The sequence below is a fragment of the Pimephales promelas genome, chromosome 2, assembly GCF_988280905.1.
Source record: "Pimephales promelas chromosome 2, fPimPro1.hap1.1, whole genome shotgun sequence".
NCBI classification, from domain to species: domain Eukaryota; kingdom Metazoa; phylum Chordata; class Actinopteri; order Cypriniformes; family Leuciscidae; genus Pimephales; species Pimephales promelas.
In genome coordinates, this window is record NC_142770.1 from 800,001 (window position 1) to 815,550 (window position 15,550).

At 37.3% G+C, this 15,550-nt stretch overlaps 1 protein-coding gene across 2 annotated transcripts; it reads left to right on the top strand.

The window, feature by feature from the left end:
- Positions 1 to 2,328: 2,328 nt before the first annotated feature.
- LOC120486285 (guanylyl cyclase-activating protein 1) lies at positions 2,329 to 5,584 on the top strand. Of its 2 annotated transcripts, XM_089133378.1 has the most exons (5): positions 2,329 to 2,871; positions 3,406 to 3,489; positions 3,804 to 3,953; positions 4,028 to 4,118; positions 4,199 to 5,584. In XM_089133378.1, the coding sequence occupies exons 1-5, from the start codon at positions 2,674 to 2,676 to the stop codon at positions 4,336 to 4,338; spliced, it is 663 nt and encodes a 220-aa protein (XP_088989504.1). In that variant the 5' UTR covers positions 2,329 to 2,673; the 3' UTR covers positions 4,339 to 5,584. The 2 variants fall into 2 exon arrangements, with proteins under 2 accessions (XP_088989504.1, XP_039538148.2); XM_039682214.2 differs by lacking the exon at positions 3,406 to 3,489 and having other exon boundaries at positions 2,333 to 2,871; positions 4,199 to 5,578.
- Positions 5,585 to 15,550: the final 9,966 nt, after the last annotated feature.

Sequence of the window (15,550 nt, forward strand, 5' to 3'; positions counted from 1 at the left end):
TCAAGGCTGAATTTATTTGATCAGAAATACAGTAAAAACAGTGAAATATTATTAAAATGTAAATCATCTGTTTTCTACGTGAATATACAGTAAAGTGTAATTTATTCCTGTGTATTTATCATCATTACTCCAGTCTTCAGTGTCACATGACCCTTCAGAAATCACTCTAATATGATGATCTGATATTACTGTGTTGATCTCAGGAGATCTTCAGGAGACAAGCTCTACGGTATGATGTCTACAGTATTCTATGACAAAGATGGCATCAGTCACGGAGAATGTATTTTATATTCATGTTAAAATTGGTTGTTGTTTAATTAGATCTTCAGACTCCTGATAAACACACTCATTAAGCCTGATCTCTTACACCTGTTTTTACCCTATATAGTGCGTTTGCATCACGCTTTAGTATTCAGTATTTGGTCCTATAGGGATGGAGAAATGAAGCTTCACTGAATGTTCCGGGAAAAGACGAAGCATCACGAGTGTGGAGAAACAGCGCCAGCTTGTGGCAGCTCACGTGTACAGCAGGTGAGTGGCTTTAGGTGCCTGTATCTCGGGCCCCCGATGGCCCACGAGGCTGTGGGTGGTCTCTTTCGAAAGGTCTCGGTCATTTTGCGTCGAAACGTTGATTTTTCACCGAGATATTTGCGATTTTTCTCCTGAGCTCGTGGCGCCATTTCAGAGCGCGGCAGACGGTTTTCGGCTAATATCTCCGCGAATACTCCGCCAAAAATGACGAAACAGATATGTTTTTTTTTTTCAGTTCGGCGAGACGGTTCGAAGGAGGCCGGTCTCCGATGGATACGTCGAGTTTTGGCCGAGATATTTGCGTTTTTTGCTTCCGGAGGGGCTTTGGGGGCCTGTATCTCGGGCCGCCGGGGGGCCACGAGGCTGGGGGTGGTCTCTTTCGAAAGGGCTCGGTCCGTTCTCCACTCGATAAAAATTTGGCGTCGAAACGTTGATTTTTCGCCGAGATATTTGCGATTTTTCTCCCGAGGTCGTGGCGCCATTTCAGAGCGCGGCAGACGGTTTTCGGCTAATATCTCCGCGAATACTCCGCCAAAAATGACGAAACAGATATGGTTTTGTTCAGTTCGGCGAGACGGTTCGAAGGAGGCCGGTCTCCGACGGATACGTCGAGTTTTGGCCGAGATATTTGCGTTTTTCGCTTCCGGAGGGGATTTGGGGGCCTGTATCTCGGGCCGCCGGGGGGCCACGAGGCTGGGGGTGGTCTCTTTCGAAAGGGCTCGGTCCGTTCTCCACTCGATAAAAATTTGGCGTCGAAACGTTGATTTTTCGCCGAGATATTTGCGATTTTTCTCCCGAGCTCGTGGCGCCATTTCAGAGCGCGGCCGACGGTTTTCGGCTAATATCTCCGCGAATACTCCGCCAAAAATGACGAAACGCATATGGTTTTGTTCAGATCGGCGAGACGGTTCGAATGAGCCCGTTCAGTTTTCAACGAGATATTTTGCGTTTTTCGCTTCCGGGGGGGCTTTGGTCTAATCTAATGCTATAATGCTAATCAAGCCAAAAAAAAAAAAAAAGATTTCTGGGGTGTTTTGGATGAGGGAATCCGAGTACAGACTGTGCACTGTAAATCACACAAAACTACAAACTAACAGCACCAGGCACAAGCTGTGAAACTGATGCTCAATCAGGGAGAAGAGGCACTTGCATGCGTGTGGAACATAGAAAAGTGTTGCATGTGTTTGTGTGGAGCCAACGCTTCTCTTTGCAAAAGTGGAACCTAAACTTATAGCTCTGATTCCTTCCACATTGAGTTCCCATCTTGTCTCTGACTTTGACAGTGCTTGTCCCTGGTATAGTAGCTCTTCGTGAACAGATTAGCCGTGTCTGGCCTCCTTCCAATACGAATCTAATGCCCTACTACAATATGAGGGATGAGCTCTCAGTTTAGGTCTATTACATCTTCCGTTGTCCAGATTAGTGGTGCCTAATGCCCATGAGAGACACCGAGGGATCGTACACATTCAACAACGATATATGTATACAGTGATAGGCGTCGTATTCCTGTAGGTAGTCCTGGATCAGCGGAGAGTCACTGATGCGAGCTTGACTAACCTGACCTGTTTGTTGACAGACATAGACAGATAGATAGATGGATAGATAGATAGATAGATAGATAGATAGATATACAAACAGATAGATAGATAGATATACAAACAGATAGATATACAAACAGATAGATAAATGGATAGATAGATAGATAGATAGATATACAAACAGATAGATTAATGGATAGATAGATAGATAGATATACAAACAGATAGATATACAAACAGATAGATAGATAGATATACAAACAGATAGATATACAAACAGATAGATATACAAACAGATAGATAGATATACAAACAGATAGATAAATGGATAGATAGATAGATTGATAGATATACAAACAGACAGACAGACAGACAGATAGATAACTAAGTAGAGGTCATGATCTCAGGTCAGTGGGTCATTCTGACACTCATCTCGGATTCCCCGTAAGTGGAATTAATTCACGGTAATGTCCAGAGCGGAAGAGAACAGCCAGCGAGTGACGTCAGTGCTAATTGGTCGGGATACACTCCTGTCCTGCATGCTGAGCCAGCTCTCAGTGTGTGTCGGCGTGAGGAACCGATGAGCGCTCTGTCCTGAAGCATCATGGGGAACCAGCCCGGCATGACTGTGACGGAGCTGACCGCCTGCCACTCGCACAAGTGGTACCGCAAGTTCATGACCGAGTGTCCGTCCGGCCAGCTCACCTTCTACGAGTTCAAGAAGTTCTTCGGGCTGAAGAATCTGTCCAACTCCTCAAACGAGTACGTGGAGACCATGTTCAAGACCTTCGACATAAACGACGTAAGACAATCTGTTTTTATTCTATTTGTTATTAATAGCTCTGCGTAATGTTATCATTTAATGTTATCCTTTTTTTTAAACTGTGTTGAACTTAATCAGTTCTCATGAAATCTTAGTTAATATTAATTTCAACATTTACTTGAAATCAATGCACTATGAACTAACAATGAACAGCTGGATTATTATTAACTAACATTAACACGGATTAATAAACACTGTAACTAATGTATTGCTCATTGTAAGTTCATAAATCGTCAACTAATGAACCTTACACTCTAAAAAATGCTGGGTTGTTTTAACCCAATTTTGGGTAAAATATGGACAAACCCAGCCGTTGGGTTAAAAATGTAATTTAAAAATGTATCCCAATGGCTGGGTTTGTCCATATTTGACCCAAAATTGGGTTAAAACAACCCAGCATTTTTTAGAGTGTATTGTCAAGTGTTACCCGTGATTCATTCAACCAAGAGCCCAAACAGATCATAGCCGATATATAGAGTTGAATGAACAACTCATCGGTCAGAGATGAGTCAGATTGCTTCGTTTCTGTTGATGATGCTGGTTAATGAGATCTGTGGTAATACCGTACACTCAGATCAAACATTAGCACTGCACAAGGTCACAGGGCTTGCCTAAGACCCAATACAGCCGGTAATCTGGTTAATAGGAGTCTTTCATTCACGTCACAACACTTTCCACGAACATCAATTAAGTCAATAATGTTTTATTGACCTCAAAGCTTTTTTCAGGTTATCATCAAACTTTTCTCGTCTAGTCTCTTCTGCTCTATATTTCTGTGTCCAAGGCATAAATAATCAAACAGTGACCAGCTAAGTGCATGCTACATGATAAACCACATAGTTTGATATGTATATTGTGCTATGTTGTTGTTGAAGTGTAATGTGTGTGTGTGTGTGTGTGTGTGTGGTCAGGATGGGTTTATAGACTTCATGGAGTATGTGGCGGCTCTGAGTTTGGTCCTGAAGGGAGGCGTCCAGCAGAAGTTACGCTGGTACTTCAAACTCTTCGACATGGACGGCAGCGGATGCATCGACCGCGACGAACTTCATCTGATCTTCAAGGTTTGATGTTTCTGAGTTTCTCCTCAGCGCCTCCTGCTGGCTCACTTTTGTCTCAAGTTGGTTTTCTGCTCTAGGCTGTTCATGCCATTAACGGAGAAGACCAGGAGATTTCTGCCGAGGACTTGGCCGACATGGTGTTCAACAAGATTGACGTTAACGGAGACGGTAATCTATCGATCTATGCTATTTAAATACAGTATGTACATAAAACGACATGATTTACGTGTGCAACTGTGTGTGTTTAGGTGAGCTGTCGCTGGACGAGTTCTTGGAGGGCATCGAGGCGGACGAGGTCCTCACTGAGATGTTAACCCAGAGTTTGGATCTGACTCATATTGCCAGTAATATCCACTGCCAGACTGACTCTGAACAGGAGGTCAACTGACCCCAGACCAGCCCGAGTTGCCAAACATGATGATGGGGGAGGCGTGTCTGGACCGTTTCTGAACTCCGAACTACACCTGTTGATTGATTCAGCACTGACTTAAACCCTTAACACATCAGATATTAATAATTTAACAGAATAGTACACTGCATTTCACAAGCCTGATTATTCCCCTGTAATCTCACAGAATAACTGAGACTAGGTCAAATGATTTATTTAAGTGCACTTATGCATGTTGAATTGAAATTAAATTTCTATTAAATAAATAAATTCAGTCCTGTGATTTAAATAATCTGTCATGCAAGAACTTGCTTTTAAGGGCTAGTACTAACACTCACATATCCTCCAGATCAGTAGGGGGCGCTACTCTTCAGACTCCTGCTGAACACCACTCATTAAGCCTGATTTGTTACACCAGTTTTTTGCCCTGTATTAGTGTGTTTGTGTCTGAAATCACATACTCTCTTGTGTAGGTAGAGTTTGTGTTTGAAGAGGCCATTGAAAAAGGTCAACTTCCTCCAACTTTGAAACAGGGCGTGATTACTTTAATTCCCAAACCAAATAAGGATAAATTGCACATTGAAAACTGGAGGCCCATTAGTTTACTTAACAATGATGCAAAGTTATTTGCTTAAATTTTTGCCAAAAGACTTAAAACATAGCCTGAGCCAAATTATAGATGCCCAACAGACACATACACAATAACGTGCATTTAATTTTAGACATGATAGATTACAGTGACCTTTTTCCGAATGATAGCTATAGCTTCATACTTTTTATTGACTTTTATAAAGCTTTTGACACCATCGAGCATAACTTTATATTAAAATCTATTTCCTTTTTTGGCTTTGGTAACTATTTTTATAAGGCAATTCAAACCTTATATAATGGGTGTTCTAGTTCTGTTAAACTGGAAACAGGCACATCAGAAAGATTTAGTATAACACGTGGTATTAGACAAGGCTGCCCGGTGTCTCCATAAATTTTGTGTTTCTCTTAGTTCTCAGACAATGGCTACACGCATAAAAATATCTCCCATTTTAGGAGTTAATGCTGTTGGTAAAAAGTTTTAAATTTGCCAACTTGAAGATGACATGGCCATCTTTTTAAGTCAACGTAAACAAATTGGGACTGCGGTAAATAGTATCAAACCATTCTATGTATCAGGATTGGTAATGAACATTAATAAATCAGTTTTGTTCCCCCTCAAAAACTGCGATCTGGCCAGTCTTGAGGGAATACCAATTCATGAAAAAGTAACATATTTTGTGATATATTGTACTTTGTAAAAATATAGAAAGAAACTACGTAAATAAAATACTGTATCTGGAGGAAAAAACCCATTATCTCAAAAAAGATGTCATCACAGGATATAGAGACCAAGGTGGTCTGGAAGTGTTGGACTTTCATACTATAAACAAAAAAATAATAATAATAATAATTAAAAAAAAACCTTTCATACAATAAACAATACTCTTTGTACGCTTTTCCATCATATTTGTTTAATACTCTTGGTGGCATAGCCTACATTTTCTACTGAAATGTAATTTTTCTATTGATAAAATTCCCTTGAAGTTAGCTGACTTCAACAAACAAGTCCTTCTATCTTGGATATTGATCTATAAACACAATTTTAGTCCACATATAAACTTTATTTGGAATGACAAAGAAATCCCTTATAAAAAGAAGTCTCTGTTTTTTGGTCTGATTTGGAAGAATATATAATCACAAAATTAAGTGTAAACATCAGATTCAATATTTTTGATTTCATGTTACACTTTGATTTATGTGGTTTGTCCAAAAAAAAATATTTTTGTTATTCAGCTGTTTATTATCTTCGGAAAATACCATATTCACAAATGTACGTGGTCTAATTCAGAACCTTATTTTAAGGCAATTCATTTGGACTTAAATCATATAACAAAACATAATAAAACATGCAAAATATGAAGGCTACAAGAACATCTACTGAAGGAATGGCATAATTTTTAATTTTCCCCTTATATAATATAGCCATACAAAGCAAAAAGGCAGTAACTGCAGTTTTGGTAAAGCATTAATTATTACAATTTTCATGACATTCAAGGCAGCATGTCCTATCTGATTGGCTGATAAAGTAATGGTCCCGCCTCTCATACTTGAAAGACGATTCTTATTGGAAGTTAACAATTCAGGTGAAGCTGCCGAGGAGAGCGGTCACACGCGTAAATCATTCTCCTACGTACCGGTAGTTGTTAATTAGATCGTGTATTTAGTGATTTCAACTAGAAATTCACTCCGTAAATGTTTTTTAAAATATATTTGACTTAGTTTCGTTATTTATTTTGAGTTTGTGTGACATAAAGTGGTGCGATACTGTTTGTTTACATTTGAAAGGAAAGTTCGTTAATTCCGTTAAACGGCGAATGAACTTGGCACATAAGTGATTAGAGGATTATATGCGGATGACATCGCTGGAAGACACTACAGAGGACTCTGATTCCCTCACGATCGAGAGTTTTGGCTCCGAGAGAAGGACAGGAGTATGATGAGACATCCATAGAGCGCGCTGAATTCCCGCGTGATTCAGATTTCCCCCGGCACAGAGGAACAGACGACAGCCTTCAGAAGCATTTCAGCGTCGGAACGAGTGAACCTGAGAGGACCGATCGTGACCGTTGACTCCATTAACTCCGAGAAATTGAGGTACTATTATTTTGTTTGGCTCTATAGAGTAAAGAGGTCTACCTAGAGGTGCTACTAGAGTAAAAACTTGTCTATTTTTGTCGTGAGAAGCATATTGCTAGAACCCAACAGATATTTTGGGAGAAGTACAACTCTCTCTCTCTCTCTCTCTCTCTCTCTCTCTCTCTCTCTCTCTCTCTCTGTTAAAAGTCTCTTTAGATTTAACTGCACAGTAGCCTGCTGAAAAGAGTACTGTATGTTTTTACAGAAAAATACCGCATTTCTACATTCCAGGAACATTCATGAATTTACTTTGCATTCTGGGTCATTTTGATTGAAATGTTTTACACTATTGGTCTTTGTCAGGTGACATCACACTCGCGATTCACAAAGTGCATTATGGGCGTAGCCGCCATTTGTAAGGTATCGATGCTGGGGTATTCTGCAAGGGGGTAATCCATCGACCGGAAGTTGAAGCCTCGCGGGAGCCGCCATCTTGTAGCAGAACTTCACTTGCGTTAGCATTCCCATTGACTCCCATTCATTTTGGCGTCACTTTGACAGCGAATAACTACATCTGAGGCATTTGAAGACTCCATTTGTCCTTTATTTATTTCTAAAGAAACACGACAATGTAAAAATAGCTCCATTACCTTGTAGCTTATGTTATGGCCCCGTAGAAGCAGTTTTAGTGAAAGTAGGCTAACGATTGCGTCATACCCACGTGACTCTCTGTCGCACAGGAGAGAGATTACCGTATGGACAGGAGAAGAACCTCGCGCGCAATCGGGGAAACGTGGAGGCAAAATGACAAAATAATTAATCAGAATACCTAGCAGAATTGTCTCCTTCTCCTAGCTCATGGACAGCTCCTACTCACACTCTCCGCCTCTGCATGTTCTGGAAGGGAATGATTCAGATTTCTCATGCCACTGCACTAGAAGACAGACGGTTTCCTCTCGTCACATCTACGTAGTCAAGCTCTGTTTGAGTCTGCGCATCAGGGACAGAAGTGCTAAAAAATCGCCAAAAACGGGCTTCAATCGTCTCAATGGAGTTCCAATGAGATCGCTCTGTCCATTTCTTTTACGGTCTATGGTATTCTGTTGTTGGAGAATTGTTTTTTCATTCTTTTTTTTTTCAAAATAAACAATCCTTAACATGACACTATCATCATCATCATCATCATCAATACAGCAAACCTATCTTTGCTGTTACTACCTTTACGGGATTTATTTACATTCCTACCGAAGGATACAGTAACTCGGTGAAATGTCCGCGGGCTTTAAGAGATGTATAATTTATAAATTGTTCACTGGTAACATTGTATGCGCTTATACCATAAACAAGATAGTTGACAATGCCCAAATATGAGGATGAGAAAGCAATGTGGGATCAGCACTCCAGCTTACTGGAGTCAGCTGAGCTCATGGATCTGAACGGATGACAATTTTTCAAAAAAACGGTACCTGACACATTTTAAATAGTGTGTAATGTTGCTGTTGGTGCATGAACAGTATCTGCAAAGTTGCAGCGCTGAAAGTTCAGTGTAAGCAGAGATATCGTCTTTTAAAAATCAGGAAGTTTAATGCTTACAAAAACGACTCGATTGGGACTACAGCTGTTTGTTTGTTTTTTTGGGCCACAAACTGTAAGTAAGACTTAATAATTTTAAATGTATATGCATGTATAATTTTAGAGATGTAATGTTTTAGTTTTAGCCACTTAGTTATGCTATTTCGTGTCTATGACAAACGCATTTTGGACCTGAATTTTTATGTACTAATTTTGTAATGTATACTTTATGATGTAATTTTTCGATTTGATCAAGAACGTAATGCCAATGGCTGTTTGTTTATAGTGGCCAGTTAGTTCAAAGCTATTTTGTGTGTACAAGACAAGTAAGTAAAAAAAAAAAAATTATATGTAATAGCAACAGCAAACTTAAGTGTACAGGATGGGTTTAACACACTGTAAAAAATTGTAAGCCAGTACAACAAAAAAAATCTTAGTACCAATTTCCTTCAGTTTTTTTTTGTTCACTCAACTTTTGTAAATAATAGTTATACTAACTGAAATTAAGTTGTCACTCACACAAAAAATATTTAATTGTGTCAACTTAAGATTGTTAGTTTTGTGGAGAGGTGCAACTATTTTTTAACAAAACTTTTTAAGTTGAGCCAATTCAACATTTTTGGTCTGTAGAACTCAATGTCTTTTGTTGAGTGAACAAAAAAATCCTATTGGAAATTGGTACTAAGTAATAATACGTTACGACTGGAAACTAAAATAACATTGCTTAAGTCAAAAACTGAAAACAGTGAGTCAATGTTAACAAAACATTTATTCTTGTTGGAGGCAACAAGTACACTTACAAACTGTTATAAAACTGTAAGTGTAATTTGCAACACTGCAAATTGAAATAATAAAATACTGCATCACAGTAAAACAGTTTTACAAAACACTGCCAATGCACATGAGGAACACAATCTTTCCAAATTTAAAAGACCATCCATCTACAAAGAAATGTATCAAGTAAACATGAAACATTTAAAGGGTTAGTTCACCCAAAAATGAAAATTAAGTCATTAATTACTCACCCCCATGCTGTACCAACCTTCGTTCATCTTCGGAACACCAATGAAGATATTTTTGATTAAATTTGAGAGCTGTCTCACTACCACATTGGCTGCCCAAGGGACTGGCTCTTGACGGCCGAGAAAGTCAATGAAGAAAATGTTTAAATATACCATGTGACTACCGTGGCTCAATTATAAGTTTATCAAGCGACGAGAATACTTTTTGTGCGAAAAAACAAAAATAACGACTTTATTCGACTATTCTGGGCCGTCAAGAGCCAGTCCCTTAGGCAGGCAATGTGGTAGTGAGACAGCTCTCAAATTTAATCAAAAATATCTTCATTTGTGTTCTGAAGACGAACGAAGGTCTTACGGGGTTGGTGCAGCATGGGGGTGAGTAATTAATGACTTAATTTTCATTTTTGGGTGAACTAACCCTTTAAATATCACCTGAATCAACAAATATCAAGTAAACGAATAAGCATTTGGCCTTTTTAGAGAATTCAACCCAGTACAAGTCGTAAACATTCAAAATATTTAAGCCAAAGCGATTCAACAATGAAAATTGAAATACTGCAAGTTAAAGGACAACTCCGGCGCAAAATGAACCTTTGGTCTAATTACACATTGTTACCTATTCAACCGTTATCTGAGATTTGTTTTCATGATTGCTGAATGTAAATAGTTTTATCTCTAAAAACAGTTTAGCCTATTATGCTAGTATAACGCTAGTATATAGGGCATAGAGTAATGACAAATAAAAATCGCTTGTTATTACCACTAACAAGGCTCAAAATAGCCCCACACTAACACGATAGCATAATAAGGGTCCCAACATTCAAACCGAAGCATTGAGAACTTTGTCAGTGTCCATACAGTTTAATAAGAAGATATTTTATACACACAGTCAACTTCGCGAATACAGGAAGAAGCCATCTTTGAAAAATAGTCTCTACCAGTCGATCTACGAACGCCGATCCAAGTGCGCTGAACTGTGCAGAATCTCATATGGTCCGTTGTTTCAGGAAGAAACACAAACATGAACCGTTTTCTTCTCTTCAATATGTACACGTAGACTACTGTTCGCGCTCACCTTATCACCTTGTTCACATCTCACCAGCGCACTTGGATCGGCGTTCGTAGATCGACTGGTAGAGACTATTTTTCAAAGATGGCTTCTTCCTGTATTCGCGAAGTTGACTGTGTGTATAAAATATCTTCTTATTAAACTGTTTGGACACTGACAAAGTTCTCAATGCATCGGTTTGAATGTAGGGACCCTTATTATGCTACCGTGTTACTGTGGGGCTATTTTGAGCCTTGTTAGTGGTAATATTTGTCATAATACATTTTTAACTGTCATTACTCTATGCCCTATATACTAGCGTTATACTAGCATTATAGGCGAAACTGTTTTTAGAGATAAAACTATTTACATTCGGCAATCATGAAAACAAATCTCAGATAACGGTTGACTAGGTAACAATGTGTAATTATACCAAAAGTTCATTTTGCACTGGAGTTGTCCTTTAAAGGGATAGTTCACTTTGAAATTAATTTTTGATATGTTTTATCTTACCTCAAGGGCATCCAAGATGTAGGTGTCTTTGTTTCCACAGTATTTTCAATTTTGACATTTTTCTGTCAAACCGTTGTTGTCTATCAGTCATACACTGGAGGCTAAGGGGGTCCACCAAAAAGCATGCACAGAAAAGTCCAAATTAAACATGATTTAATGACTCGTAAATGTAAGTACACATTGATGGCCTAAGACACGAAACGAGCGGTTTGTGTGAGAAAACCAACAGTATTTATATCGTTTTTAGCTCGTGTAATCAGTGATCTGAATCAGTTGTTCAATGTCCAACTGAACCGAACTGAATCAGTTCAATGTTATGCCGGAAGTGATCGCTTGCGTGTGACGTCACTCAATATCTACACGGAGATTTCGGAAGTTTAACCTTTTACTAAACATATTTAGATACCGAAATAGTCTTCCATTGCGATTTCCCTTATATTTAAATATGTTTAGTCTTATCTAAAGAGTGAAGTAGGCGCGCAAGCGATCACTTCCAGCGCATGCGCAGACCGAAGCGCCCGTGCCATCAGATCATTTTGCCATGGCTGTGATTACAAGAGGTAAAACGATATAAATACTGTTCGTTTGTGTCTTAGGCCATCAATGTGTACTTACATGTACGAGTCATTAAGTCATGTTTAATTTTGACTTCTCTGTGCATGCTCTTTGAGGTGAACCGATTAAGGACCCCCTTCACCTCCAGTGTATGACTGATAGACAACACCGGTTTGACCTAAAACATATCAAAAATTAATTTCAAAGTGAACTATCCCTTTAAACACTGCTGTTAAAACAGTATTACAAAACACTAACACTGAGTATCGATTCAAACATGAAAATTGAAATACTGCAATAAAACAGTATTACAAAGCGCCAACACTGAATATGAAACGTAGCTGAACAGTAGCAAATGTAAACATTTTAGAGAATTCAAGGCTAAGTCTTTAAAATTCAAATTTCACTAAACAATATACATTAACATCCTAACAAACAACATCATTATGCCAAAGGTACCCACCAACAGTAAAATCATCTAAAACTCCCTAAATAGCAAGTAGCTCATTCTTTAGGGACTGGACTCTGTTGGTGCACTTTTCTCCAAATCCCACAAAGATGTTCTGCACTGCCTCAAATGTGTATTTTAGACCTTTTGAATACTCAAAGTTCACCGCATAGAGAAGTCCAAAGAGTACCATGAAAGCAGTAGGAAAGTCAGGTAGGTCCTCCATGACGACGGTTTCCTCAAAAATGATGGCGAAGTTTAGACATGTCTTTGTTGTCTGTGAGATATCGTCCTCTATTTCTTTCAAATCAGTGTCCTAAGAATGATATAAATTTCATTAAAAAAATGGTTGTGCATATGAAAAAAAAACAAACAAAGCTCAAACTCTTGCAAACAAAACATGGCACTCTGACAAGCAGGACAAGGATAAGAGCCATGTGATCAAGCTCACCTGCCTCGAAGGAGGTCCGGATGAATTAAAGGAAGAGCGAGAACAGTGCAAGATGAGTGAAGACCAGGCCTGGATTATTTATGTTACGTTTTATTTATGCGTCTCTTGACGAGTCCCTCACAGAGGACTGCCGCTCAAACATAAACAAAACGTAACGTAAATAAAAATCTGTTTAAGAAAAAAAAAAAAAAGACAAACGTGAATGATCAGTTTTATGAAAGGCAATTTAATGAATGAACAATGAATTTGCACTGCAAAAAAAGCTTTTCTTTAATTAAAAATTAATATTTGTGTCTTGTTTCCAGTCCAAATATCTAAAAAGTCTTAAATCAAGATGCATTTACTAGATGAGTAAAATACTAGTAGAATAAAAGTAGAAAGCAAAAATAAGTGAGTTTTTGTTTAAAAAAAGCTAAATTATCCGATAAGAAAAATAAATTAATTCAAACAAAAACAAGAATATTTTTCCTATTCCATTGGCATACAATTTAGGTTTTTTTTTTTAATTAAAAATTCGATTAATTTATTTCCCCTGAAAACCAGACAAATTATCTTATGGCTTTACGCCTAACGTTACTCATCTAGTAAATGCATCTTGATTTGAGACTTTTTTAGATATTTGGACTGGAAACAAGACACAAATACTAAATAAGAAAAGCTTTTGTTGCAGTGTATAACGTTACCCTAGGCTTATGCTTTTTATTTTTATTTTTAGCGTATGACAACTGCTGCACAGAGATTTTTCAAAAATCATTATCTCTTCAGAAATTTATTAAATATTAATCAATATGTACTGTTGGAGCAATTAATCAGAATTCTCAGTTGCCCTTTATTATTAGCAGATGGAGAGAAATGTAATATGTTAAAGTCAAGAATGTGCGCGACTGAAAAAATGATAACGTTACTGTGCAGCAAAAGCCATCACAACAAAAAACTTAACGTAAATATTTCACGTCACGTTAAAATAATGAAAAATAAAGCTCGATAGATTGATTAAAATCAAGCTAGATAGATTTAAACATTCGGTAATGTTGATATCTTACAATGTTAAAGTTAGTGGTGTTTATATTTTTTTCTCCAAATTAACTAATAATCAACTAATTTAGAAGTAAAGTACAACAAAAAACAAATAAAAGCACTCACCATATATTTCTCCGTCTGGATTATTATCGCCCACGTGCTGCCTCTAGATTTTCTGTAAAATCTGTAAAGATTTTTCTTCGGCCGCTTGATGAACAACACGCCTGTTATTCTCAAGTTGTTTCTCCCGCATTAAAAAGTGAACGTTGACGTTGAGTCATAGCAAGTTTGAGCAAAGGTCACGTACTGGGGGCGTGGTTTGGCACGAGAGAAAAAAATAACGTTTATCGGAAAACATGCTGCTAATTCTTTTTAAATGTATTTTTTATTTAAATTTAAAATAAAAAAGAACTCTTTGCTAGGCTAATTGTGTTATGTTCGGTCTGTGAACCCAATTACGCAAACTAGTGAGATGAGAGCTTTGGCGCCCACTAACGAACTTCACAGTAAAAGTCTTAATGCTTAATTAATGCTGCCTTCACGTGCTATCTTAAATTTCCTCCAGCTTTTGAAATCGTGATTTTGACTTGAGGTCAATTTTAAATTAATTTCCTTTTTATTACTTTTTTTTCTTTTTTTTTTTTGATGAAGAAACTAATATTTATAAGAATTCCAATACCACGTGAAGGCAGCATCATTTCCAGAGTTCATAATATTGCTGTGCACATATACTACTACTACTGCTGCTATTAGGCTACTACTAATACTACTACTAATAATAATAATAATAATTATAATAATACATTATTATTATTGTACATTATCTGTATATTATTATTTATACAGTGGGCATTATTTAATTGACAATAATACTATTATTCAATTCAACTTTATTTTCAGACTTAAAGTCCATAAAATGTATGTGCGTCTGTCTATCTATCTATCTATCCATCTATCTATCTATCTATCTATCTATCTATCTATCTATCTATCTATCTATCTATCTATCTATCTATCTATCTATCTATCTATCTATCTATCTATCTATCTATCTGTTATTTTACAGCTATACATTAGGCTCAATGAAGTTATTTTAAAAAATAACTAAACAACCATGTTTCTTCAATGTCACATAAACAAATTGTATTTGTTTCAGTATTTGCTAGTGGGAGGGCAGTTACTAACTTAACTTAATAAGTTGGCGGAAGTTTTTTGGATGAACTAGCAAAACCTTGTTCACAAAACTAAACTTTTTAAGTTTATGGTAAGAAACTTGGTTTAGGTTGAATAAATGTATTAAACATAGTTGTGCTGACTTTTTCATAGAATTTTGCTGAGCCAGCACAACAAAACCAGTCATTTGAACCTTTTTCAAGTTGGGTTTTTTACAGTGCACAGTTGCCACATGTACACCTAAAGAACGAGACACTGAGTAAACTAAGTTTTGTGAATAGATAAATGGTTGTTAATTATAACGATAAAACAGTAACTTCAATAAATGGTATTACTCAGTCATTTATTCAGTTACACAAAATGTTTAATCAGGAGAAAACCTTATCTCAAAAGCGAACAAGTAGCAGTAGCAATTTCAAGTAACAAAGTATCGAAATTCTTAAGTATTAGGCTAATAATAGAATAGAATAATAATAATTAAAAAATTACCATTCAGAAACATTTAGTGAGAGCCATGTGTGGTGAGTTTCTGCTTGACTCTCTTCATCGCTGCTTTCTGGGTCTGATTCTGCCTCAAAACTTGTTATTGCAGTATCAATACCATTATTTACATTGGACAGGAACACGTATGAAACTCTCTCCTGTAAAGGTAATGGTTGTGAAGTATCCGGACAACGTGCACTACAGTTTAAGGCGGGCGTACACGGTGCGATTTTTTTTATTTTTTTTTTTTATTTTTTTTT